This window comes from Ranitomeya imitator, chromosome 1, assembly GCF_032444005.1.
Source record: "Ranitomeya imitator isolate aRanImi1 chromosome 1, aRanImi1.pri, whole genome shotgun sequence".
NCBI classification, from domain to species: Eukaryota; Metazoa; Chordata; class Amphibia; order Anura; family Dendrobatidae; genus Ranitomeya; species Ranitomeya imitator.
The window spans coordinates 740,908,519-740,935,264 of NC_091282.1; the positions used below are offsets into that span (position 1 = coordinate 740,908,519).

At 42.0% G+C, this 26,746-nt stretch overlaps 1 protein-coding gene across 1 annotated transcript in view; it reads left to right on the top strand.

Annotated features, from left to right (window-relative positions):
* The window catches only part of BRF1 (BRF1 general transcription factor IIIB subunit), a 372,560-nt gene that overhangs the window by 123,497 nt on the left and 222,317 nt on the right, over positions 1–26,746 (top strand). The window contains exons 4-5 of the mRNA XM_069734087.1: positions 3,093–3,124; positions 21,885–21,957. Coding sequence (XP_069590188.1) covers positions 3,093–3,124; positions 21,885–21,957 — 105 coding nt within the window. The remainder of the gene's footprint in view (positions 1–3,092; positions 3,125–21,884; positions 21,958–26,746) is intronic.

Sequence of the window (26,746 nt, forward strand, 5' to 3'; positions counted from 1 at the left end):
TTTTTCTCATTGGCACGCCCCTTTCTGCAAAGTCACACCCTTTTGACTCCAACAGAAAAGTTGCAGAATCTGTGTAAAACACAAGTCCTGTAAATCTGCTTGTAGAGTTCTGGTGCATTTAGCTTGATACTCCGTGAGTAAATGCACCAAGATCCTCACCCTTTCTTTTTTTTTTAATAAGGTTTTTGTGCATAATTTTTATACACACATTTTTTAGTCTGATATTTTTCAACACCTGGAGAGAAGTTATTGAGATAATACCAAAAACTTTTTTTTTAAAATTTTATGTATTTTTTTTTTTGCAAACTCCAGAGGACTATTAAAAATCGATCATAGACCACCAAATTCAACACCATTAATCAGGACCTCTAGCAACAAGTTCCTCCCGAGATCACCCTAAAGGGGGCTGTCCAGGATTAGACAAACACTGCTGCTTTTGTTCCACCCTTTTCATTTAGGCTGTGTCTGGTATTGCAGCCTAGCCCCAGTGAAGTGAATAGAGCCGATCCTTGATACCATGCTTTGTCAATGGTATTTTCATTTTTTTAATTTTATTTATTTTTTTCGTTTCATCCATTTTTTTCCAAACCAGACATTCCTTTCCAGAAGGTACATTCACTTGTGCATTTTATTTAATTTATTTTTTGCCAAATTTTTGCCAAAAAACCGTTGCCCTCTATCCAGACGAATAGATCTAAGCCACACGGGCACGATCTCAGATTCTCTGTATGTGGTAAATGCCCCAGATCCATTGGGACTTCACAGTAAATAAATACCTCTGCATTTTCCTGGGCGTAAAGAATGCAAATGGTCTCTTTAATATGTGAATTTTAATGTGGTAAGATACATGAAATAACAATATGCACGAAGAGAAGACAATCGCCAGGCAGCCTGCCCGTTTCTGAATCATCATTCAGTGGAGAACACAGGATACAGAACAGCCATCCATCACATCTACAGACAAGAGGATCACTCTGCAGAACCGCCGTGTGGATGAGTTAACCCCTTCATGTTAGGACATGACACCAGCAAGCGTTCCTAACTTATTTCATATACTCGGCTTATTTATAGAAACTTGTACTCTGTTTTCCTAGGTGAAAATAAAAAAAAAGTTTGTCCTAAAATAAGTACTCCGTAAAAACAATTGGTGCTGATCGGAAAATTTTGATTCCTGAGCGCAGCACTTCCTCTCCGTAAGGCGTGAACGGCACAGGTCGTCAGTGTGTGACAGTTTGACCTCTGACCCTTTAAAGCCTGTACAAATTAGCAGACACGACACCCTTATGCTAGCAATTGCTGCGATTGTTGTATTTTTTTATGCATTTTCTTATTTTTTTTTTTTGTTATGTGATTTTGGTGCAGATTTGAGGCAACATTTTTTAAATGCATTTTTTTTGTTAGTTCAGGAGCTTGGATTCTGCAATTGTGTTTTTTTACATCCATTGTTTTCAAGCACCCGATGAAATCCTATAAGGAAAAAAAACCAAAAAAACTAAAACATACTGTAATTTAACAGCATCTCCAAATGCACAGTGGACGTGAGTTTTCATGAAATTGTGATTTTCTGCATAAAAAAACCCCAAGTGTTTATTACGTGGGAATGGAACCTAAGAGAAAACATATGACCCATCCAAAACAGCTTTTCATCCGCAAAATCTGCATGGCCGTTTATTATTACTTTGTGATTTTTGCATTCTTATATAGTGCCATTAATTCCGTAGCGCTTTACAGACATTGTCATCATTGTGGCTCTATTGGGGATCACTATCTAGATTCCCTATCAGGAATCTATATATAGTATCTATCTATATCTATTATATAGTGCCATTAATTCCGCAGCGCTTTACAGACATTGTCATCATTGTGGCTCTATTGGGGATCACTATCTAGATTCCCTATCAGTATGTCTTTTGAGTGTGGGAGGAAACCGGAAAACCAGGGAGAATATACAAACTCCTTGCAGATGGTGTCCTTGTTGGGATTTGAACCCAGGACCCCAGCGCTGCAAAGCAATAGTGCTAACCACTGAGCCACCGGCTCATGATGACTTGCACCTTGGCCTCTCCATCTGACCCTTACCCTTAAATGTGTCTTAAAAACTGGCATCTTTTCATTGTATTCCAGTACCTGATACTTGGAGCATCCATATGTGCCCACTGCTGGGACGGGTACTGCATGCAACCCCATTCAGATCAATGAGGCTGAGCTGCAAGTACTTCAATGGGATAAATGATACCGGATCCTCACCAGTCACAAAGTGATGACCTAAAACCATGGCAAAATGGTTGTCTAAATAAAGAATAAGGCCTACTGTACAAGTATTGATACTCCATTCAAGTGCTGGACCACAGTACTGCGCCCCAACTGGGGGTCTACACCATCCACCACCTCAGTGTGCCTACAATTACAAAATAAACCATATTCTGGGCCATTTAATGTTGTATTGAGGAGGCCATGTCCTCTGGAGCATTGATTCTTTGGATTAAGAATCAATGTCCTGTGAAATGCAATGCTGTATAGCCGCCGTACAGGGATTGTCTCCAGCTCCATAGTGCGGTACCATAAATACTCCAGGATTCATGCACACAACATGTGATTTTTCTCTTTATAAACAAGTTCTGTCCTCCATGACAATTCAAAGGGTAAGAAATAAAAGGTTTTCCATGTTTGTCCCAGAAGGTGTCTGCTTTCTCACCCCTGACACCTTAAATGTGTAAATTGAGTTTGGGAAAGTGGACGGGACATATATATATATTTTTATTTTGAATAGGTTTATTAATGGTTTTCCCTTTTAGGGTTGCTTCTTTTTCAAACTCTATATTTGACAGATGGAAAACGTGTTGTGAATCTGCAGTGAGCTGGAACACATGTCGATCGGCTCAGATTCCAACAGGAATATTCCCTTTTCTTCGTAATAAAGACCATAAATCCGTACAGTCTGGGCTTTCTGTTTATTTTTTAATGTCTTTTGGGAAATTTGTAGTGGAAAATAATGAAATAGTTCACGTTTGTTGCCCCTTTTTCCCTTCTTAGTTCAGCAGACTACAAGAAGCCTTTGTGTCTACAATGTATTTCCTTGACTTTACTCCCAGATATGTTACTTGATCTCAGCGACCTTCTTCAGGTAGGCTATAATCTTACAGCAGTCTCTGCTTTGTGTTAACTAGCTTTATCACTGCCAGCTGGGTGTTGTGGTGAATAATGCTTTTTATTGTGTGCACGCTTGGAGATCTCACTGACACCGCACCTGTAGTGTTTTGACTCCCTGTACTTTCATGCACCGAGGTGAACACTTTGCAGATGCCAAGGCCTGTGGCAAGAGCTCTTTGGGATAGCAGCCAGTATAGGATGATGACGAGAGGAATCCAGCTGCACTGACTTGTACTGGGAGTTTCTCGCTTTTTTTTTTCTTTTGAAGTTCTAAACTCTTTAAAGATGTTTTTTTTTCCTTTTTGCAACTTTTAGACCAGGCATGTGTATTTTTAACTTTTAACTTGGCACAATCCATTAGGTCTCATTGCCATCAAAACTGCATTCGTACAATTATTATTATTTATTGTTATAGCGCCATTTATTCCATGGTGCTTTACATGTAAGGAGGGGTATACATAATAAAAACACGTACAATAATCTTGAACAATACAGGTCATAACTGGTACAGGAGGAGTGAGGACCCTGCCCGCGAAGGCTCACAATCTACAAGGGATGGGTGAGGATACAGTAGATGAGGATAGAGCTGGTCATGCAGCGGTTTGGTCGATCGGTGGTAGCTGCAGGTTGTAGGCTTGCTGGAAGAGGTAGGTCTTCAGGCTCTTTTTGAAGTTTTCGATGGTAGGTGAGAGTCTGATATGTTGTGGTAGAGGGTTCCAGAGTAGGGGTGATACGCGAGAGAAATCTTGTATGCGATTGTGGGAAGAGGAGATAAGAAGGGAGTAGAGAAGGAGATCTTGTGAGGATCGGAGGTTGCGTGCAGGAAAGTACCGGGAGACAAGGTCACAGATGCACAATTGAGTTCTGATCTGCAGTACAGCAAGTTAGATGGGGCTTGTTCGAAAGCCCTTCTACACAGGTTGACGCAAATGTATGGGGGAAACAATCAAATGTTTGTTCTCAACATAGCAAATAATTACCTGTACACAAGATTGGCGAAAACGTTCCGATCACAGGGGGACCTACCAACGGGCCCACCACCAAACTTGAAAACGGGGATGTCGGAAATGCAGTACAGCATGAATAGAGCTGTGACGTGCATGTGTGGACGCCACTCTATTCACTTCACAGGACATGCATGTGTGGACGCCACTCTATTCATTTCACAGGACAATTGGGTCCCCGCGATTGGATCCTCGCTAAACAGCAAGTTATAGGTGATAATTGGCAATGTTAAGAATAACTTTTGGCTCTGATAGTTGCCTCTCCATTCAGTTTGCATATTCCTAGCAGCTTATATCCTGTCGATGATGTTTGAGCTTCATAGGAGATGTGGTCCCTTGAGAAACCTCAGCCGAACACTGCCATATTTTCATGGGCTAATAATTGAAGGCAGGTGGAGTTTTCAGTAGGAATCTGCATCCCATTTGGGTTGTCATGTTGCATTTTTCTTTTTAGCTATAAGTAAACTATCCCTTATTTACACCAAGGTAAGGTCTCCTCTTATATTTTTATAAAGTGCAGTTTTAACCCCTTCGGAGAAGATAAGAATGGTGGCTCAGTGATTAAGCACAGAGTCTTTGCAGCAATTGTTGATCCTGGATTCAAATCCAATCAAGTCCAAACATGGGATCTTTGCTTCTTCCAGGTACTCTGGTTCACTCACCAATGCCAATGAGTACTTTATAGGGTTGTTCCATACATAGTCCCAGGGTGCTGCATGAATTAAGAAAAAAAAATCTTTACTTTTAAGTTTTGGACTGGCACCATTCTACCCCGTGACCACTGCAGCTGCTCTACCTGTGACCACTGCAGCTAATCAGCATTTGTTGATCAGCTGCAGCTTTCTCATAATTAAATTTCCGTTCAGTCGAAAAAAAAATACAAACTCAGATGGAAATGTGAATGCTGTAGCTAATTAGTGGCCACTGATTGTCTGTAGTGGTCATGTGATTGTCACGAGACCAGTTGGGGGCAAATATAGATTTAAATTTTTATTTTTTGTAAATGATACAACACCCTTGGATAATGCAACAGAGAAAAATGTGCCACGCTCCATTGGATGATCTCTCTTCTCTAAGCCCTTGCAAACTAAAAAGTCATATGGTTGAGTTGTTTTAAGACATATTTAAGGGAAAACTATGTATAAAAAAGTCCCTTTCGTTCCTCCCTTTATAGCCTACTTTTACATTCTTCCTTTCTTTGTTTCATATAATTAATGAACTCAGCAGGAAAAAAGAAAAAAACCAGAACGTATCGTTCCTAATCACGTCTGACCACTTTTAACTAACAACCCAGCATAGCCAGCCACTAGACTCTAAAACTTAACATTTAATATGTATACCTCTAAAATTATGTGTACTTTAAAAACAATTTGGTGCTCATGTTTAACCGTGCACTAGACAAGAAAAATGGCATGATCTCACCCAATTGCTGTCTCTCTTCTTGTTATAGATTCTTGTGCTTATTGAGAGCACGGCATGGGACGGAGACCAATAGACCTTTTCCAATGGGGGGGAGAAAAAAAATATATAGGTAGGGGGGGGGAAGGGTTTGAAGCTATCTTCCCTGTCGTGCCCCGTGTATAAGACTCCCGCCCTAACAAGGGCAGTCCCCAAGTTTGAGCCTACTTAGTGAAGCCCTTTAGTTAGTATAACCACCCTGGATGATATGTCCTCTTTCTCTTCCCACATGCCTTATCCTCACATGGAGGACGCCGCTGATTGAGGTTATGTCTGCCACTGCAGAATACCTCCACTAACCTGGACATTTAACCTGGACATTTTATTCCCCTGATAAACCCCCGTAACGGGGAGGGAAACGCGTTGGGAAGAGAAAGAGGACATATCATCCAGGGTGGTTATACTAACTAAAGGGCTTCACTAAGTAGGCTCAAACTTGGGGACTGCCCTTGTTAGGGCGGGAGTCTTATACACGGGGCACGACAGGGAGGATAGCTTCAAACCCTTCCCCCCCCACCTATATATTTTTTTTCTCCCCCCCATTGGAAAAGGTTTATTGGTCTCCGTCCCACGCCGTGCTCTCAATAAGCACAAGAATCTATAACAAGAAGAGAGACAGCAATTGGGTGAGATCATGCCATTTTTCTTGTCTAGTGCACGGTTAAACATGAGCACCAAATTGTTTTTAAAGTACACATAATTTTAGAGGTATACATATTAAATGTTAAGTTTTAGAATCTAGTGGCTGGCTATGCTGGGTTGTTGTTTCATATAATTAAAACTGAGATATATAAAGAATTGTTCTGTATTTAGCCATACCACCCTCCTACCACTCAATATCCACACTGCTGTAAAGGTACCGTCACACTGAACGATATCGCTAGCGATCCGTGACGTTACAGCGTCCTGGCTAGCGATATCGTTCAGTTTGACACGCAACAGCGATCAGGATCCTGCTGTGATGTCGTTGGTCGCTGCAGAAAGTCCAGCACTTTATTTTGTCGCTGGACTCCCTGCAGACATCGCTGAATCGGCGTGTGTGACACTGATTCAGCGATGTCTTCACTGGTAACCAGGGTAAACATCGGGTTACTAAGTGCAGGGCCGCGCTTAGTAACCCGATCTTTACCCTGGTTACCAGCGTAAAAGTAAAAAAACAAACAAACACTACATACTTACCTTCCGCTGTCTGTCCCCGGCGCTGTGCTTCTCTGCACTGGCTGTGAGCGCCGGCCGGCCGTAAAGCACAGTGGTGACGTCACCGCTCTGCTTTCCAGCCACTGTGCTCACAGCCAGTGCAGGAAAGCACAACGCCGGGGACAGACAGCGGAAGGTAAGTATGTAGTGTTTGTTTTTTTTTACGATGGTAACCAGGGTAAACATCGGGTTACTAAGCGCGGCCCTGCGCTTAGTAACCCGATGTTTACCCTGGTTACCGGCATCGTTGGTCGCTGGAGAGCTGTCTGTGTGACAGCTCTCCAGCGACCAAACAGCGACGCTGCAGCGATCGACATCGTTGTCGGTATCGCTGCAGCGTCGCTTAGTGTGACGGTACCTTAAGACAACTGGTTGCAGCAGGAGACTCTCCCCTATCTGCAGTACCACATAATAGAACTGCCCTTTTAGATAAGGTGGAGGGACTTCAGAACTGATCAATGTCTGAGTCCTTTGCAGGATTTCCACATGACTGACTGTTTCATGACCATACAGAAAATACCGCAGACTAACAAAACAATCAGGATAATAAGGTTTCTTGATTAATTTAAACATTAATTTCTAGGTTTAGTTTTGCTTTTTAAGATCAGTTGTTCGTCACGCATATGCATCACTCATGGTACTTGAAGAGGGAGCAGTCTATTCCTAGGGAATTGGCCCAAGGGTCATGGACATGGAAACCATACAGTAGATCTTTATTTTCTGTGTGGCAGAACAAAGCACTACAAGGATGTGAGGAGGGGTGTTTATCCTTGCTGTGGGAACTTCTATGTACTGTGTACAACAGTCAGCAAATGCTTTCCAGAAAGCTGAGTGACCACCAATAATAGTACCTCTTGGTACACGGGGAATGTGTGTTTACAGAGGGATGGGGAAAAGAAGTTATCACTTATCCATGGCGTATGGTACAACTTCTAGATAAATGGGGAGCCGACAACTAAGACCCCCAACAATCGCCAGGACGGAGCACTTTTCTCCCAGTTAGAATGGAGGGGAATTCTTATCCTATGGAACTGCCAGAAAAGCAGAGCTTGGCACTCAGCTGTCCCGTGGAAAATGAATTGAGTGAAGGTCGGGCATGTGCGCTGCTGCTCCATTGTAGCTGTGGTAAAAGTGCCTGTTCGGCAACTGGTGGAATGCCTCTACAACTACAGTGGGGTGAAATAAGCATTTGATCCGTTGCTGATTGTCACGGATCCCACCGTGCTGCCACCAATTTGTCACATACCCACTTCTCAGTGCGCAACTTCGGGTTGCACCTGCAAGGGTTAATCTATCTCCCCTCTCTCAGTCCAGCATTCAACCTCTGTCCTATGCTGTAATGGGAGCATAAATCACACACCGACCCAGGCCACACACCCGCTCATACACGCTGCCACCACTCAACGAACACGCGGGCGATGAGTCCCGGAAATATTACTACTACTGTCTGCCACTCATAAGGCTATGGATTCTTTAGAACATACAAGGTTCAATTTGTTAAAGTTTTATGCTTTAACACAAAAAGGTACAGTGATTACAATAAGAAAAAGGTAGAAAAATATGGCAATAAAAAGACATACAAATATGCAAAATAGTTATGAATATAAACAGGAGAACACTTGCAGAAATAGCTAACTTTGCAGTCTGCTTTCTGCTCCCTGAGGGGGGGGGATATGGAATGGAACACAGCAGCTTGGCTGCCCTCAATCTGTGAACAGCTTTGTATGCGTACAAGCCTAATTTATGGAGTCACCCTGGGAGTCAGATTTCTAGACCAGCCTCTCAGGTTGATATTATAATTGCTTGTTTTTCACTGGGCCATGGCCACTCCACCAATGAATATCTTAATTTTAACATTGAGAGATAGAATAGCAAAAATCCCGAAAAATCACATTGTATAAATTATATAAATTTATTTGCATTTTGCAGTGAGAAATAAGTATTTGATTCCCCACCAACCATTAAGAGTTCTGGCTCCTACAGACCAGTTAGACGCTCCTAATCAACTCGTTACCTTCATTAAAGACAGCTGTCTTACATAGTCACCTTTATAAAAAACTCCTGTCCACAGACTCCATTACTCAGTCAGACTCTAACCTCTACAACATGGTCAAGACCAAAGAGCTTTCTAAGGATATCAGGGACAAGATCATAGACCTGCGCAAAGCTGGAATGAGCTACAAAACCATAAGTAAGATGATGGGTGAGAAGGAGACAATTGTTGGTGTGAAAATGGTTGGAAAATTGCCTAAGGGTATGTGCACATGTTGTGAATTCCATTGCGGATTTTTCCATGCAGATTCTGCAGAATCCGCAGATAAAATGACCTGCGTTTTACCTGCGGGTTTTGTGCAGATTTTGTGTGGATTTCACCGGCGTTTTTACACCTGCTGATTCTGCACAAAGAATTGACTTGCTGCGGAAAATAAACCCCTGCGTTTGTGCGTGGAATTTTCCACAGCATGGGCACAGCGGATTTGGTTTTCCATAGGTTTACATGGTACTTTACACCGCATGGAAAACTGCTGCGGATCCAGAGAGCCAAATCTGCAACGTGTGCATATACCCTGAAACAGTGTTCCCCAACTCCAGTCCTCAAGAGCCACCCACAGGTCATGTTTTCAGGATTTCCTTAGTGTTGCACAGGTGATCATTGCATTACCTGCAATACTAAGGAAATCCTGAAAACATGACCTGTGGGTGGCTCTTGAGGACTGGAGTTGGGGAGCACTGCCCTAAAACTACACGGGGGAAACTTGTTAATCTCAAGGTAGCAGGGACCACAGTCGCCAAGAAAACCATTGGTAACACATTACGCCGTAAAGGTTTAAAATCCTGCAGTACCTGCCAGGTCCCCCTGCTCAAGAAGGCACATGTGCAGGCCCGTCTGAAGTTTGCTAATGTACATCTGGATGATTCTGTGAGTGATTGGGAGAAGGTGCTGTGGTCAGATGAAGAACACCTGGTCAACTAATGGTTAGACGGAGACCTGGAGAGGCGTACAAGCCACAGTGTCTTGCACCCACTGTGAAATTTGGTGGAGGATTGGTGATGATCTGGGGATGCTCCAGCAAGGCTGGAATTGGGCAGTTTAATCTTTGCGAAGGACGTATGAATCAAGCCACATGCAAGGTTATCCTGGAAAAACAGTTGATTCCTTTTGCTCAGGCAATGTTCCCCAACTCTGAGGAATGGTTTTTCCAGCAGGACAATGCGCTATGCCACACAGCTAGGTCAATCTAGGTGTGGATGAAGGACCACCACATCAAATCCCTGTCATGGGCAGCCCAATCTCCAGACCTGAACCCCATTGAAAACCTCTGGAATGTAATCATGAGGATGATGGATAGTCACAAGCCATCAAAGAAGGAAGAACTGCTTACATCTTTGTACCAGGAACAGTGTGAAAGACTGGTGGAAAGCATGCCAAGACACATGAAAGCTGTGATTAAAAATCATGGTTATTCCACAAAATATTGATTTCTGAACTCTTCCTGAATTAAAACATTAGTATTGTTGTTTCTAAATGATTATGGACTTGTTTTCTTTGCATTATTTGAGGTCTGAAAGCAAGGTGTTTTTTTTTATTTTGACCATTTCTCATTTTCAGAAAATAAATACAAAATTTATTGCTTGGAAATTCTGAGACATGTAGTCAGTAGTTTATAGACTAAAATAACAAATTTACATTTTACTCAGAAATATACTTATAAAGAGATTAATCAGACAACCTGAACATTTTGCAGTGGTCTGTTAAATTTTGCCAGAGCTGCATATATCCCTTTCTTAAGGTTTGATATGTCCAGGTAATGAAGCGAATGTTTTCCACTTGCCGAATAAGTTCATGCTGCCTCCAAAAAAGGTTATGAGAACTGGCAAAGCCTCATCTGATCATCTTGTGCCATTTTCATCTTTGAGTAAAAATAATTGCTGTTGCATGCCCCTCTGGCCCTGCCTAGCTAGCCCATCGCCTGCATATTACAGAGCAGCTGGTACATTTTATTTCAGTCTCCCCAGCTGTCCTGGTAAATGGCATCCCTCTGAGCTCTATTTATTGCAGCGTGGCTTTATTTTCTGACAAGTGAAAAGGAACTGCAGGAATGGCAAACCTTTAATAAATTCTTACCTCCAAAATAATTAACATTCTGTAAAACTCAGCCAGGCATTTTTTGACACGGGTCTGTCTGCTACCCCAGGGCCGTACATCACCCCTCTACTTTCAGCTGCATACTACACGCTGGTAACTTTGTAAAGGGTGTTATGTTTAGAGTTATCATAATTGTGCTAAGAAAGAGGTTTGTAATATTGACTCTTTATTATCCACGAGCAGGGACAACTCCTGGAACATGTATTTCTAGTATGATGGATGGTCACATAAGGTGACTCTCAGGGGGAAGCTGAATATGCTGCGTTTACTAAGAGGGTGCCGTTCCTGTACCCAAAACCATACTTGCCTGGTCTCCGTTTTAGAGATGAATTTTGGGTGGTCTGTATAAGGGTCTGCTCCTTCACCATGTGGCAGTGGACTATTAGGAAGAATTTGTCAGTAGTTTTGACCCCTAGTCCACTAGTTTTATAAACATTGGATGCAGAATTCCTATTTTGTTTGATTCAGAAACAATGCTGTGATCATTGTGTAATTTGCCTTGCACTTGATGGTCGGTGTCTGAGAGGAGTGGTGGGGTGTATTCTCCAAGATATCTGTCCTGCCGCTGGTTGTTGTAGTTTGTCCAGGAACCTGTGAAGGCATAAAACAAAACACAATGGATAGCATTTTTCTGAATTATAGTGTATTATAGTCTAGAGCTGAAATCGCAATTCTGCAAATTTAAAAGCATTTCTTGGTGGCTTAATGTGCGCAGTATTGTCTGTTAATTTCCATTTTGAGAAGCCTTGTATTGTCAGAAGGACCTCAGTCAAACTGTCATCAAACGTGTGGAAAATTTCCAACAAGCAGAATAGTGAATGCAGCTCCGGAGTATGAGAAAGTTTATAACTTTTAATATGAAATAAGTGATAGAGTATATTTTTAATCTACATAGTAATTGGGATTTTCATTTAGATTATATTTGTGTGTGTAGTGGGGTCGGCTCGGTAGTCAGTGCTGATGCCTTGCTGTGCTGGGATCCTGGCTTCGATTCTAACCTATCTTGGTTCCTTACCTTACTGTTGGTGATATGTAAATTAAGGAAATAAATGGTAATTAATAAGTAAAGCATAAAATACATTATACATGGACTTGTCCTCCAGGTGTTATCGAATATGGAAGAGGAAAAGAAAAAGTGCAGAACCAGTTGGCCCAAAGTCCTGTGTCATCAATGTTTGTGAAGTAGTGTACAAACAAGGTTGAAGCACAGCCATAGCTTTTTTTTATTCTTTTTTTTATTTTATTTTTATTGTATTTTTTCTGTTTTGTAATTGTGAAAAGACGTACATGTCAGCCCCTCCATGTAATACCTAATTTTCTCTATAGTGGCCGCTGTAGGAAAATATGTAAGTCTGGACCCCATGCGATCTTCAGATCGCTCATGTGCACTCTGAAAGGGAGTTGTCTCTATGAGAGAACAACTTTTAATAATGATTATATTGTAATCTGTATATGAGGCTTCCTTCAGTATCTGTTTATTACAAGAGCTCCATATAATAATATGCAGTGAATGTAAAGATCTTTTACTTAGGCCTGATTATTGACCCATGTAAACATGGCAGCAATCTGCCGTCGAGATGGCAAACACTCTTTCGTCAGCTAAATACATCTGTCACGCGACAGCCTGAAAGATAATTATTGGCCACGGCACATCTACTCCTACAAGTGGGATATGCTGCTGAAAATATACATGGGGATCGAGTGATCATTCACATCCAGCCTTTACACGAAAGCCACTCAATTTGTTAGATCATAGATTGGCCCTCATTAGGGGCAAAACTATGCATGTGTCAAAGGACCGCAAATCTTTGGGATTACCTAATATATTTTAACCCTCCTGATATTGACATCCCTCCCTCCCTTACAGTGGCAGGTGGTGTATCACATAATGTAGCATTGCCATCCATTTTCTGGAATGTCATCAGTGAGCCCCATCCTAAACTATGGATTATTAGTAGTAAGTAATTTATGTTTGGAATTTATAGATACAAACTTCCAGAAAGAGAATTTACTGTGCAATAAAGTTCATAAATATCACAATCCAGTATTGTTATTAATAGTGATTGGTTATTGGATCGGTTTCTAGTGAATAATATGGCAAGGAGTGCAAATGACAGATTAACATGATATTTTGTGATATTTATTTTTTGGGGAAAGCTCATCTAAACAATCAATTTTTTCCAATTTTTATCCTAAAATATTTTTGCGTCATAGCTGTATAAAGCCCTAAAAACTACTTGTTTATCCAAATAGTCTCAAGTAAGCACAGAGAATGTATCACTGCTGCTACCGAGTGCCGCCAGGTCTGCATGGACGAATGTGCCGCAACAACAATACCTCGTCATACAGTGCCATACGATGGCAGCATAGCGAGCGTCTTAGGCTCCTATACACAGTAGATGAATATTATTGGGGTATTGGGGGCTTAAGACTCTGTCACATCTATGTTTTATTTTTTCTCGATTGTAGGTATATGTTGGGGGCTATTCCGCAGTATGCATCTCTGATGGAACCCAATGATGTATAGACATACATTGGCATATGTTGACCATTGATGCTGGCTATAATCTGCACCCACTCTTGGCATAAACTGGGTGCACGGGGATTTAGGGTTGTGTTCTGCGTGTGCTGGAAGTTTTCTTGATGCATTTACAGAATGTCAGTATAAAAAAAACAAGATTTTAACAAGAGCTTCATAGCAATCCTGTATGACACTTTCTAACCCTAAAGGTGATAGCAAGCTGATGATAATGTGTGCTTTCACAATGGGGGAAATAAGTATTTGATCCCTTGCTGATTTTGTACACTTGCCCACTGACAGGCATGAAACGGTCTGTAATTTTAAGGGTAGGTTCATTTTAACATTGAGAGATAGAATATCAAAAATAAAATCCAGAAAATCACATTGTATACATTTATTTGCATTCTGCAGTGAGAAATAATTATTTGATCCCTCTGGCAAACAAGACTTTAATACTTGGTGGAAAAACCCTGGTTGACAAGCACAGCAGTCAGACCTTTTTTTTGTAGTTGATGATGAGGTTTGTGCATATGTCAGGAGGAATTTTGGACCACTCCTCTTTGCAGATCATCTCTAAATCATTAAGATTTTGAGGCTGTAGCTTGGCAACTTGGAGCTTCATCTCCCTCTGTAAGTTTCTATGGGATTAAGGTCTGGAGACTGGCTAGGCCACTCCATGACCTTAATCTCTTGCTTTTTGAACCACTCCTTTGTTGACTTAGCTTTGTTATGGGTCATTGTCTTGCTGGAAGACCCAGCCACGACCCATTTTTAACGTCCTGGCGGAGGGAAGGAGGTTCTCATTCAGGATTTTACGGTACATGGCTCCATCCATTCTCCCATTGATGTGGTGAAGAGCAGGCACTTGGTAACGCTGCACTGCTCTCAGACAGATCGGTGATCTGTCAGAGTGCTGTGCAAACTGGCAGATCACCGATCTGTATTGTCCCCCCCCTGGGACAAAGTAAAAAAGTTAAAAAAAATTTTTTCCAAGTGTGTAAAAAAAACAACAAAAAAAAAAAAACTAAATAATGAAAAAAAAATATATATATTATTCCCATAAATACATTTCTTTATCTAAATAAAAAAAACAAAACAATAAAAGTACACATATTTAGTATCATCGCGTCCGTAACAACCCGACCTATAAAGCTGTCCCACTAGTTAACCCCTTCAGTAAACACCGTAAGAAAAAAAACGAGGCAAAAAACAACGCTTTATTATCGTACCGCCAAACAAAAAGTGGAATAACACGCGATCAAAAAGATGGATATAAATAAGCATGGTACCGCTGAAAGCGTCATCTTGTCCCGCAAAAAACGAGCCGCCATACAGCAACATAAGCAAAAAAATAAAAAAGTTATAGTCCTCAGAATAAAGCGATGCAAAAATAATTATTTTTTCTATAAAATAGTTTTTATCGTATAAAAGCGCCAAAACATAAAAATGATATAAATGAGGTGTCGCTGTAATCGTACTGACCCGAAGAATAAAACTGCTTTATCAATTTTACCAAACGCGGAACGGTATAAACGCCTCCCCCAAAAGAAATTCATGAATAGCTGGTTTTTGGTCATTCTGCCTCACAAAAATCGGAATAAAAAGCGATCAAAAAATGTCACGTGCCCGAAAATGTTACCAATAAAAACGTCAACTCGTCCCGCAAAAAACAAGACCTCACATGACTCTGTGGACCAAAATATGGAAAAATTATAGCTCTCAAAATGTGGTAACGCAAAAAATATTTTTTGCAATAAAAAGCGTCTTTCAGTGTGTGACGGCTGCTAATCATAAAAATCCGCTAAAAAACCCGCTATAAAAGTAAATCAAACCCCCCTTCATCACCCCCTTAGTTAGGGAAAAATTAAAAAAATGTATTTATTTCCATTTTGCCATTAGGGTTAGGGCTAGGGTTAGGGCTAGGGTTAGGGCTAGGGTTAGGGCTAGGGTTAGGGCTAGGGCTAGGGTTAGGGTTGGGGCTAGGGTTAGGGCTAGGGTTGGGGCTAGGGTTAGGGTTAAGGCTACAGTTAGGGTTGGGGCTAAAGTTAGGGTTAGGGTTTGGATTACATTTGCGGTTGGGATTAGGATTAGGGGTGTGTCTGGGTTAGAGGTGTGGTTAGGGTTACCGTTGGGATTAGGGTTAGGGGTGTGTTTGGATTAGGGTTTCAGTTATAATTGGGGGGTTTCCACTGTTTAGGCACATCAGGTGCTCTCCAAACGCGACATGGCGACAGATCTCAATTCCATCCAATTTTGCATTGAAAAAGTAAAACAGTGCTCCTTCCCTTCCGAGCTCTCCCGTGTGCCCTAACAGGAGTTTACCCCAACATATGGGGTATCAGCGTACTCAGGACAAATTGGACAACAACTTTTGGGGTCCAATTTCTCCTGTTACCCTTGGGAAAATACAAAACTGGGGGCTAAAAAATAATTTTTGTGGGAAGCAAAGAGATTTTTTATTTTCACGGCTCTGCGTTATAAACTGTAGTGAAACACTTGGGGGCTCAAAGTTCTCAGAACACATCTAGATAAGTTCGTGGGGGGGGTCTAGTTTCCAATATGGGGTCACTTGTGGGGGGTTTCTACTGTTTAGGTATATTAGGGGCTCTGCAAACACAATGTGACGCCTGCAGACCATTCCATCTAAGTCTGCATTCCAAATGGCGCTCCTTCCCTTCCGAGCCCTTCCATGCGCCCAAACGCTGGTTCCCCCCCACATATGGGGTATCAACGCACTCAGGACAAATTGGACAACAACTTTTGGGGTCCAATTTCTCCTTTTACCCTCGAGAAAATACAAAACTGGGGGCTAAAAAATTATTTTTGTGGGAAAAAAATTGTTTTATTTTTACGGCTCTGCATTATAAACTTCTGTGAAGCTCTTATTGGGTCAAAGTGCTCACCACACATCTAGATAAGTTCCTTAGGGGGTCTACTTTTCAAAATGGTGTCACTTGTGGGGGGTTTCAATGTTTAGGCACATCAGTGACTCTCCAAACGCAACATGGCGTCCCATCTCAATTCCTGTCAATTTTGCATTGAAAGGTCAAACGGCGCTCCTTCCCTTCCGAGCTCTCCCATGCACCCAAACAATGGTTTACCCCCACATATGGGGTATCAGAGTACTCAGGACAAATTGTGCCACAACTTTTGTGGTCCAATTTCTTCTCTTACCATTGGGAAAATAAAAATTGGGGGCGAAAAGATAATTTTTGTGAAAAAAATGATTTTTTATTTTTACGGTTCTGCATTATAAACTTCTGTGAAGCACTTGGTGGGTTAAAGTGCTCACCACACATCTAGATTAGTTCCTTAGGGGGTCTACTTTCCAAAATGGTGTCACTTGTGGGGGGTTTCAATGTTTAGGCACATCAGTGGCTCTCCAAACGCAACATGGCGTCCCATCTCAATTCCTGTCAATTTTGCATTGAAAGGTCAAACGGCGCTCCTTCCCTTCCGAGCTCTCCCATGCACCCAAACAATGGTTTACCCCCACATATGGGGTATCAGAGTACTCAGGACCAATTGTGCCACAACTTTTGTGGTCCAATTTCTTCTCTTACCATTGGGAAAATAAAAATTGGGGGCGAAAAGATAATTTTTGTGAAAAAAATGATTTTTTATTTTTACGGTTCTGCATTATAAACTATAAACTTCTGTGAAGCACTTGGTGGGTCAAAGTGCTCACCACACATCTAGATTAGTTCCTTAGGGGGTCTACTTTCCAAAATGGTGTCACTTGTGGGTGGTTTCAATGTTTAGGCACATCAGTGGCTCTCCAAACGCAACATGGCGTCCCATCTCAATTCCAGTCAATTTTGCATTGAAAAGTCAAATGGCGCTTTTTCCCTTCCGAGCTCTGCCATGCGCCCAAACTGTGGTTAACCCCCACACATGGGGTATCAGCGTACTCAGGACAAATTGTACAACAACTTTTGGGGTCCATTTTCTCCTGTTACCCTTGGTAAAATAAAACAAATTGGAGCTGAAGTAAATTTTTTGTGAAAAAAAGTTAAATGTTCATTTTTATTTAAACATTCCAAAAATTCCTGTGAAGCACCTGAAGGGTTAATAAACTTCTTGAATGTGGTTTTGAGGACCTTGAGGGGTGCAGTTTTTAGAATGGTGTCACACTTGGGTATTTTCTATCATATAGACCCCTCAAAATGACTTCAAATGAGATGTGGTCCCTAAAATAAAATGGTGTTGTAAAAATGAGAAATTGCTGGTCAACTTATAACCCTTAAAACTCCCTAACAAAAAAAAATTTTGGTTCCAAAATTGTGCTGATGTAAAGTAGACATGTGGGAAATGTTACTTATTAAGTATTTTGTGTGACATATCTCTGTGATTTAATTGCATAAAAATTCAAAGTTGGAAAATTGCGAAATTTTCAAAATTTTCACCAAATTTCCGTTTTTTTCACAAATAAGCGCAGGTAATATCAAAGAAATTTTACCACTATCATGAAGTACAATATGTCACGAGAAAACATTGTCAGAATCACCGGGATCCGTTGAAGCGTTCCAGAGTTATAACCTCATAAAGGGAGAGAATTGTAAAAGTAAAGTCAGAATTGTAAAAATTGGCCCGGTCCATAACGTGCAAACCACCCTTGGGGGTAAAGGGGTTAAATACCTTATTTTTCGGACTATAAGACACACCAGACCATAAGACGCACCTAGGTTTCAGAGGAGGAAATTGGGGAAAATAAACCTGAAGCAAAAAATGTGGTTAATTCTGTACTTAAGATCACCTATCCTGGTAAATATGGTCCCCTCATCCCTATCCTGGTATGCATGGTCCTCATCCCCATCCTGATATGCATGGCCCTATCCTTAGTGTGGTATGCATGGTCCATTTTTATTCTGATATGATTGATTGGCCCATCCCGTTCCTGGTATGATTAATTGGCCCCATCCCGTTCATGGTATGATTGATTGACCCCATCCCCTTCCTGGTATGATTGATTGGCCCCATCCCCTTCCTGGTATGATTGATTGGCCCCATCCCCTTCCTGGTATGATTGATTGGCCCCATCCCGTTCCTGGTATGAATGATTGGCCCCATCCAGTTCCTGGTATGATTGATTGGCCCCATGTCTCTTAAATATCGGAACACGTGACCGCCGGCAGCAGCAGGAAGCAGGCAGCTGACACTGCACGCTTGTGAGCCGCCCATGATGTCCCTGCCACGCACTGTTTACAAGCATTAAGCAGCTGCTGGCACCGGAGAAGGACGCTGTGACTGCGAGGGAGCGGAGGAAGGTAAGAGTAAAGGTTTGTTTGTTTTTTTAAAAAATCTTTTCTGATGTGGCCATGGATACAAGGACTGGGTTTGGGGCCAGTCATACCAGCAAGGGGTTGATTGGCCACATCCCATGTATTCATACCTGTCCTGGAAAAAAAAAGAGGAGTGGCACAAATAGACATATCAGGAGCTGATTGACCCTCTTTAAAGGGAAAATTTAAACCAGGATTTTTTGTTACATTTATTTTTTACATTTTCCCTTTTCACTACATTTTTTTCAAGTATATGTAAAGAAAATTCAGAAGTATTGCAATTTTAACTCTGACCACTAATCACTAAGTCTCCTACTTCCTGTGCAACGACTGACAACTTCTCAATCTGCCATAGATTAAACGAAACCCAGTTTTCACAATGTGATATCACAGCTCACCTCCTCCCCCTCCTGTACAATGACTGATAATATTTCCATATATAGTAGATAACACAAGACTCACCAGTCACAGTAGGTGATATTACATTTCACGTACTCCTGTACAATGACTGATAACACCTCTGTATACAGTAAATAACAGCGGATCCACCATTCACAATAAGTCATATCTCAGCTCACCTCCTCCACCCCAGCAGACTGGCCTGTGCTCAGATTCTTACATCCTTGGGTAATATTTCTATATAGTATACCAAATAGGGTATGAGTCTTTGACTACTAATGTCCATGTGAAGAACAGGAAATATGAGTCCTTTCTCCCTCTTACAGACATAGCTTCCCTTCAGGACACAGATGCTGCTGCCACTTTTTATAACCCCACAATAACAGCAACACTTGATTTGGCCGCCCCCCTCACGCATAGCAAAACTCGTACAATCAACAGGCACATCCCCCCTCTTCTCTCATTTCTGCTGTAGACTTTGCCTCTTTCTTTAAGCAGAAGATTGATACGATCAGAGAAAGCTTTGGCCCGCAGCCCCCAATGCCCCTCTTAGCTGTTTAACCCTGTTCCTCCAAAACCAACTTCTCCACCATGACAGAAGACCAGCTTTCCACCCTCCCTGTCAAGATCACATCTTACCACTTGCACGCTTGACCTGCTCCCATCCCACCTCATCCCAACCTTAACACACCTCTTCATCCTTTCTCTCAAAACTGTTGTCTTCCCCCTCATCCTTCAAGCGTGCCAAGATCACACCCATCCTCAAAAAGCCCTCCTTCGACCCATCCTCTAAGTCTAGCTATCGCCCAATATCTCTTCTCCCTTATGCCTCAAAACTACTGGAACAGCATGTCCATCTTGAACTTGTCTCCTACCTCTCCTCCTGCTCCCTCTTTGACCGCTTACAATCTGGCTTCCGACCGCATCACTCAACTGAAACTGCCCTACGTAAAGTCACCAATGACCTACTTACCGCCAAGAGCAAGCGACACTACTCTGTCGTCCTTCTCCTGGACCTGTCTTCTGCCTTTGACACTGTCGACCATTCCCTCCTGCTACAGATTCTCTCATCTCTTGGCATCACATACTTGGCCCTATCCTGGATCTCGTCATATCTAACAGACCGAACATTCAGTGTCTCCCTCTTCCACACCACCTCCTCACCTCGCCCCTTGTCTGTCAGTGTTCCCCAAGGCACAGTCCTAGGGCCCTTGCTCTTCTCCATCTACACCTTCAACCTGGGACAGCTCATAGAATCCCACGGTTTGCAGTATCATCTCTACGCCGATGACACGCAGATCTACCTATCTGGACCCGACCTCACGTCCTAACTGACCAAAATCCCACAATGTCTGTCTGCTATTTCAGCTTTCTTTTCTGCTAGCTTTCTAAAACTGAACATGGACAAAACAGAATTCATCATCTGTCCCCCATCTCACTGTTCCCCTCCACGAGACCTATCCATCAATGTTAATGGCTGCTCACTTTCCCCAGTCTCGCATGCTCGGTGCCTCGGCGTAATCCTCGACTCTGCCCTCTCTTTCAATCCCCATATCCAAGCCCTTGTCTCCTCCTGCCAACTCAAATTCAAAAATATTTCCTGGATCCGTGCATTCCTTGACCATGAAACCACAAAAACACTAGTGCACGGCCTTATCATCTCCCGCCACGATTACTGCAACCTCCTACTCTGGTCTCCCCTCTAGCACTCTGGCACCACTCCAATCCATCCTACACTCTGCTGCCCGACTAATCTACTGTTCTCCCCGCTATTCCCCAGCCTCTCCCCTATGCCAAGCCCTTCACTGGCTTGCTATCATCCAGAGAGTGCAGTCCAAAGCCCTTACTGTGACACACACAGCCATCCACAACCTGTCTCCTCCATACATCTGTGAAAATGGTCTCCCGGTACTTACCCACACGCAACCTTCGTTCCTCTCAAGATCTTCTCTACTCCCCTCTTATCTCTTCTTCCCACAACCACATACAAGACTTCTCCCCTGCTTCCCCCATACTCTGGAACTCTTTACCCCAACACATCAGGCTCTCGCCTACCACGGAAACCTTCAAAAAGGAACCTGAAGACTCACCTCTTCCAACAAGCCTACAACCTGCAGTGATCCCCAGTCTACTGGACCACTGCACGACCAGCTCTACCCTCTCCTAGTCTATCCTCACCCATCCCCTGCAGACTGTGAGCCCTCGCGGGCAGGGTCCTCTCTCCTTCTGTACTTGTGTGTGCCTTGTGTTTGTTGTCTTTGTGTTGTTCTCATGTTTATTGTACTTGTCTATATTTGCCCCTTTTCACATTTAAAGCGCTATGGAATAAATGGCGCTTTATAAATGTATAATAATATAAGGTATAGGTGCCTGATGAAACAATTGAAACATTTGTTTGTTTTGTTAAATAGTAATAGGAAAAATAATTATTTCAAAAATAAAATATAAATACATTTAATATACAAACCTAATTAAAACAGCAAGTGATTTTGTTTTATGACACATCCCCTGCAAAAGATGTAAGGTTTTACTGCTCTGATTTTCATAGTTCTGATTGCAGTCTGATTTAAATAATAATAAAAAAACGGATTCCCATACATGTGCAGCCGTACAACGACACTTGTCCAAATGTGCATTAAACGCCAGACTTCCCTTTGATTGTAGGCTTTTTGGCTTTTTTTCCTTCTATTCCTGAAGGTGTAATGATGTTTGTGTTGTTCTGACAGGTGAACGTGTATATCCTGGGGAAAACCTTTCTTCTGCTGGCCAGAGAGCTCTGCATTAATGCTCCCGCTATAGGTAACTTTATGACTCACTTTATATCTTTCACTGTGCGGCTCTATTGTAAATGAGGTAATCACTCACAGGAAGCATTTCTATTCTTGAACAACCTGTGGCTATGTGAAGAACGTGGCGCTATAATTCCCAGCATGCCTTGCTCACCATTTCATTACACAGATGGGTCATTTCCAGCAAACACATTGATTCTGTAAGCAAGTTTTGAAGAAGAAAAAAAAGAAAGGAAACCGTGGAAGCTGAGTCTATGTGATAACAGCCAGCTGAAATATTTATGACGTATAATAGACTTAGATAAAGAACATATTTGTTGTCTTATGTTCCTGGCTACTGCAGAAATCCTTGAAGTGGAGACTCTGTAGAAATCTGCGCAGAGTGAGGGTAGGTTCACATGTGGATGATTAAATGCAGAATTTTCTATGATCTTTCCATGGTGTTAAAGTGGATTCAAAATGGCCATTTATCATGAACGAATGTTCCTAGGAACCCTCATTTCCCAATAATCATCACCCCAGCAAAACGCTTAGAAATCAAAGCTTTCTTATAAATCATCGTTCTCAGCAGCGCTTTGTGTAAACAGGACATGCTGCCGAGAATAATGACCACCTATGCGCAGTGAATTAATTTTTTTTATATGCGCTGCTGATTGATACACAATCCAAAAAATTGCAAGAAAAAGTGGTGTAATGTCAGAGCTTTCAGAGTCCATTTGACTCCTCAGAACAATCACCAAAAAATCAAAACAAAAAAAAAACTAAAGTTAAAGACATTAAACCGCCTGTGATTATGACCTGTATAGCCCCCGTTATTGTATCTTCGCTCCAACAGGCGTGCAGCTGGGCTTCATAGAAGACCATAATTTTTAGCATATGCAGTAATATGGACTTATAGTACAAGCGATCATATTGCAGATTCAAATCCACTAAGGGGAGAAAAATGGAAAGATAATAATAATAATAATAAAGTAAAAATATATGTAAAAAAAATAAAATAAACCTTTTCTCAATGTAAAAATGAAGAATGAAAAAATATATTGTTATTGCTCTCATGAAAGTCCAATCTATAAAATTCTAATGTTACGGTAACTCATAGGGTAATCACTTTATGTTTAAATGTCTGAATTGGTGATTTTTTTTTTGGTCAACTTGCATCCTAAAAATATAACGTAAAAAGCTTTCAAAATGCCATACGTACACCCAAAAGGGTACCAATAAAAAATACAGCTTCCAACACAAATACCAAGCCCTCAAATGTGTCTTTTAAAGAAGAAAATAGTGGCACAAACCAATTTATTTATTTTTTTAACAAAGGTTTCGCTATTTTTTTTAACAATTAAAGATACAAGCAAAACTATACAACTGTTGTATCGCCGTAATCGCACTGGATGGCATTAAAACAAAACCAAAACACAATAGATACATTTTAAATTGGGGTTGTTTCACAATTTCATGCAGTTAGACTTTGTTTTCCCCCATTTTATGGTAATTTGTAAATCTGATGCAAACCTGCAGCCTCTACTAATGTAAAAGCACACGTACTGCATTATACTAACCTGACTGATGATTGGCTATGCGCATGTATAATTAACAAGTGACCCACATAGACAGGCATGTCTTATGCTGCAGTCTCCCTGGGCCATAAAACAAGTTATCTCTCCAAAAATCTTAAACACACTCAGAAAGCAACTAGTAAAACACCAGTACACCCAGGACTCCAAGATTAAAGGAGAGATTATGTTGGTCAGCTGCAATTTCTTAAGGTACCTTCACACTAAGCGAGGTCGCTAGCGAGATCGCTGCTGAGTCACAAGTTTTGTGACGCAACAGCGACCTCAGTAGCGATCTCGCTATGTTTGACACGTAGCAGCGACCAGGCCCCTGCTGTGAGATCGCTGGTCGTGTCGGAATGGCCTGGATCTTTTTTTGATCGTTGAGGTCCCGCTGGGTAGCACACATCGCTGTGTTTGACACCTTACCAACGACCTCGTTGACGACTCAGACACCGACACATAGGCGTGCATTTGCGTTGCCTTTTCCGCACCCCTCCGCTCCGATTGGTGGTCGCTACTGCGTTCTGATTGGCGGTCATGCCTTCAACAGAAGGCGACATAGTAGCGCTTCCATCCTAGGTGTCAGAAGAACCGTTGAAGAATAGATAAATCGAAGAGGAGTCGCAGGCCGTAGAACTCTACAACGATCTGCAAACCACCACGCGGTCAGGAACAAAGGACGGAAGGGCTATTGTGTCGCCTCATAAGGCAAGGCCGCCACCAATCAGAACGCAGTAGCGACCACCAGTCGGAACTGAATGGGCGCAGAAAAGTCAACGCAAATGCACGCCTGTGTGACTACAACGTCACACAGGACGTCCCTCATCGAGGTCTGAATCGTCATAATAGCTGCCATGTGACAGGGTCACAACGACCAACGACATCGTTGTACAAGTCGCTACAGGTCGCCGCATCGCTGCTGCGTCGTTGGGAAGATCTCACAGTTTGACATCTCACCAGTGACCACACAGCGACGCAGCAACGATCCCTGACAGGTCATATCGTTGTCGGGATCGCTTTAGCGTCGCTAAGTGTGACGGGGCCTTTAAAGTCATAGCTACCTGCTTTACTATTGTCTGCACCATGGGGGAAGAGGGGGATACAGACCTGCTCAGGTGTTTACAGCAAATCCTCTTATTAATGGGGGTGACGTTTCAATCTGTTGCACTTTTATTAACGTCAGCGGCAGGATTTCCTTTAGAAACCAATTGTGAGTTTAAAGGGGGCATTAGGCTCTGTGCACATGTGGCATTTTTTTCTGTGCAGTTTTTTAAAAAAATTGCTTTTGTTAGATTTTTTTTTGCAAATAACTGAAAAAAACACGAGTCTTATTTACAACTGAATACTGGTAATTAAATTGGCAAATGATCTCCGATAACCCAAAAACTGAGTTATTTTTAGAATTTGTTGTTACTGTAAAATGAAATTGCCTAAAACAAAATCATAAAAAGATATCTGTTTGCTATCGCCGTAATATCACTAAACCGCAGAATACATTTGATGCATCGTTATAATGCACACTGAATGACGTAACAGGGCCCAAACAATTGTGGAGTTTTTTTTATTGTTTTAAACCCTCTATATTATACTTACCTGAAATACGCTGCAAAATAAAAAGAAACAAGCAGATCGGTATCTTTGATGGAAAATGAAGAAAAAAGATATCACTCTTGTAAGTTGTGACAACACCTTCAATTAGCCTTGGGTGACCCGTATTGCTGTGCTTTACCAACAGGGGTGCCACACTATAAAACAAGCAAAGAAAGAAAATGTAGCTGGTCGGGATGTATCGTCCCGGCAATGCGCTATAATGGCCTCTGTCATTGTTGCCTGGCTGTTGTCTCAGGAGCTCGGCACACGAGCGTTTCACTCCATTAGTATACAGTAAGTTAAAATTCAGCAGAAAAAAGTTAATCTTCTACTCATTGATTGTCCAGCTCTAAGCGTTCTGTTAGTCGTGACGTTCCGGTCGCTTAGCAGTTTTTGCTGTGAATGGTGACTCTGTACTCCACGACCGTGCAGCCGGGCATTTGTTTGTGGAGCCAGATAATAACATTGACCAAGCACAAATACAGGTACAGTCAGGTTTCAAGTATACAAAGCTGACTGCACATGCATTTACAATCCTGTGAGATGTTTCAGGTGGGAGATGTGGGATGGAGCAGCCATAACCATTAAAGCCCCCCTTTATATACAGCAGATGTGTGTCTGACTAATTGTGTTGTGGACAATGCTCCAGTCGGCATCTATCTTGCCTGATTCTCCCGTACTTGAGAGCTTTTGTTCTGGCTCACGCTCTTGCGTTCTTTGTAAGCGAGCTAAATCTGACATATCTGGTGGTGACTTATCTCTGGGAGAACAAAATGATGACAGTCCAAAATCGAATAGAGCTCTCCCGGCAATCATCTATTTGTGGCCTCATACACATAAGACTGTTGGCCAAAGCGCCCATATCGCTGATGTCCCAGAACTGGTCATAAGCTCCTCATACACAATATACCAAATAGCTGCTTGCCTAATGATGGTTTGGCCGATTGATTGGCCTACAGCTATCTTTGCCGACTCTTCCATGTACAGGAGCGCTCATCTCGGTGTTCTCTTGAGAGAGGATCGACTGTCTGAAATGAGTCATACTGGATCCTTTTCTCCACTAACATCAGAAAGTCAGGAGATCCTTCTAACCACAAGACTATTGGTCTGATACCACCTATATTGGCAGGTTTGGCCCTACTTTAGTCTAATGTTCGTGGGAGCTTTAAAAGGTTGCTCCACTACTTTTATACAGAGGTCATCAATACAAAACTAGTGTAGCGACCCTTTAAACTTTACCATGCCTGGGGACACTAAGCACTCTGACAGACCTGATCCTGCTAAATGTGAAGCCCAGGACCACGCACCGTATATTTATGGCATGTAGCTCTTAGCAGGTTAAAGGGGCTTTCTGAGATTAAAAAAAGATGAAACCAACAAGAGGAAAAATTAATAACCAAACACAAAAAGGGGCCATGTGTGGGAAAATATAATCCTCAGTGTCGCAACATCTAGCTACCTATATAACTGGTGTGAATAGCGGGTGGTGTGAGTGGAGACTTGGATCCATCCCATTCTATTTTCCATTGATGTTTATACATCTACTTCCTGGAGTGTACTAGTAGCTGCGTGATACAGGTTCAGTGTGAGCGGTGCTGGAGCAGAACATATCAGAGCACTTAAAATGAAAAATCCAAAGCCACTGTTTACTTA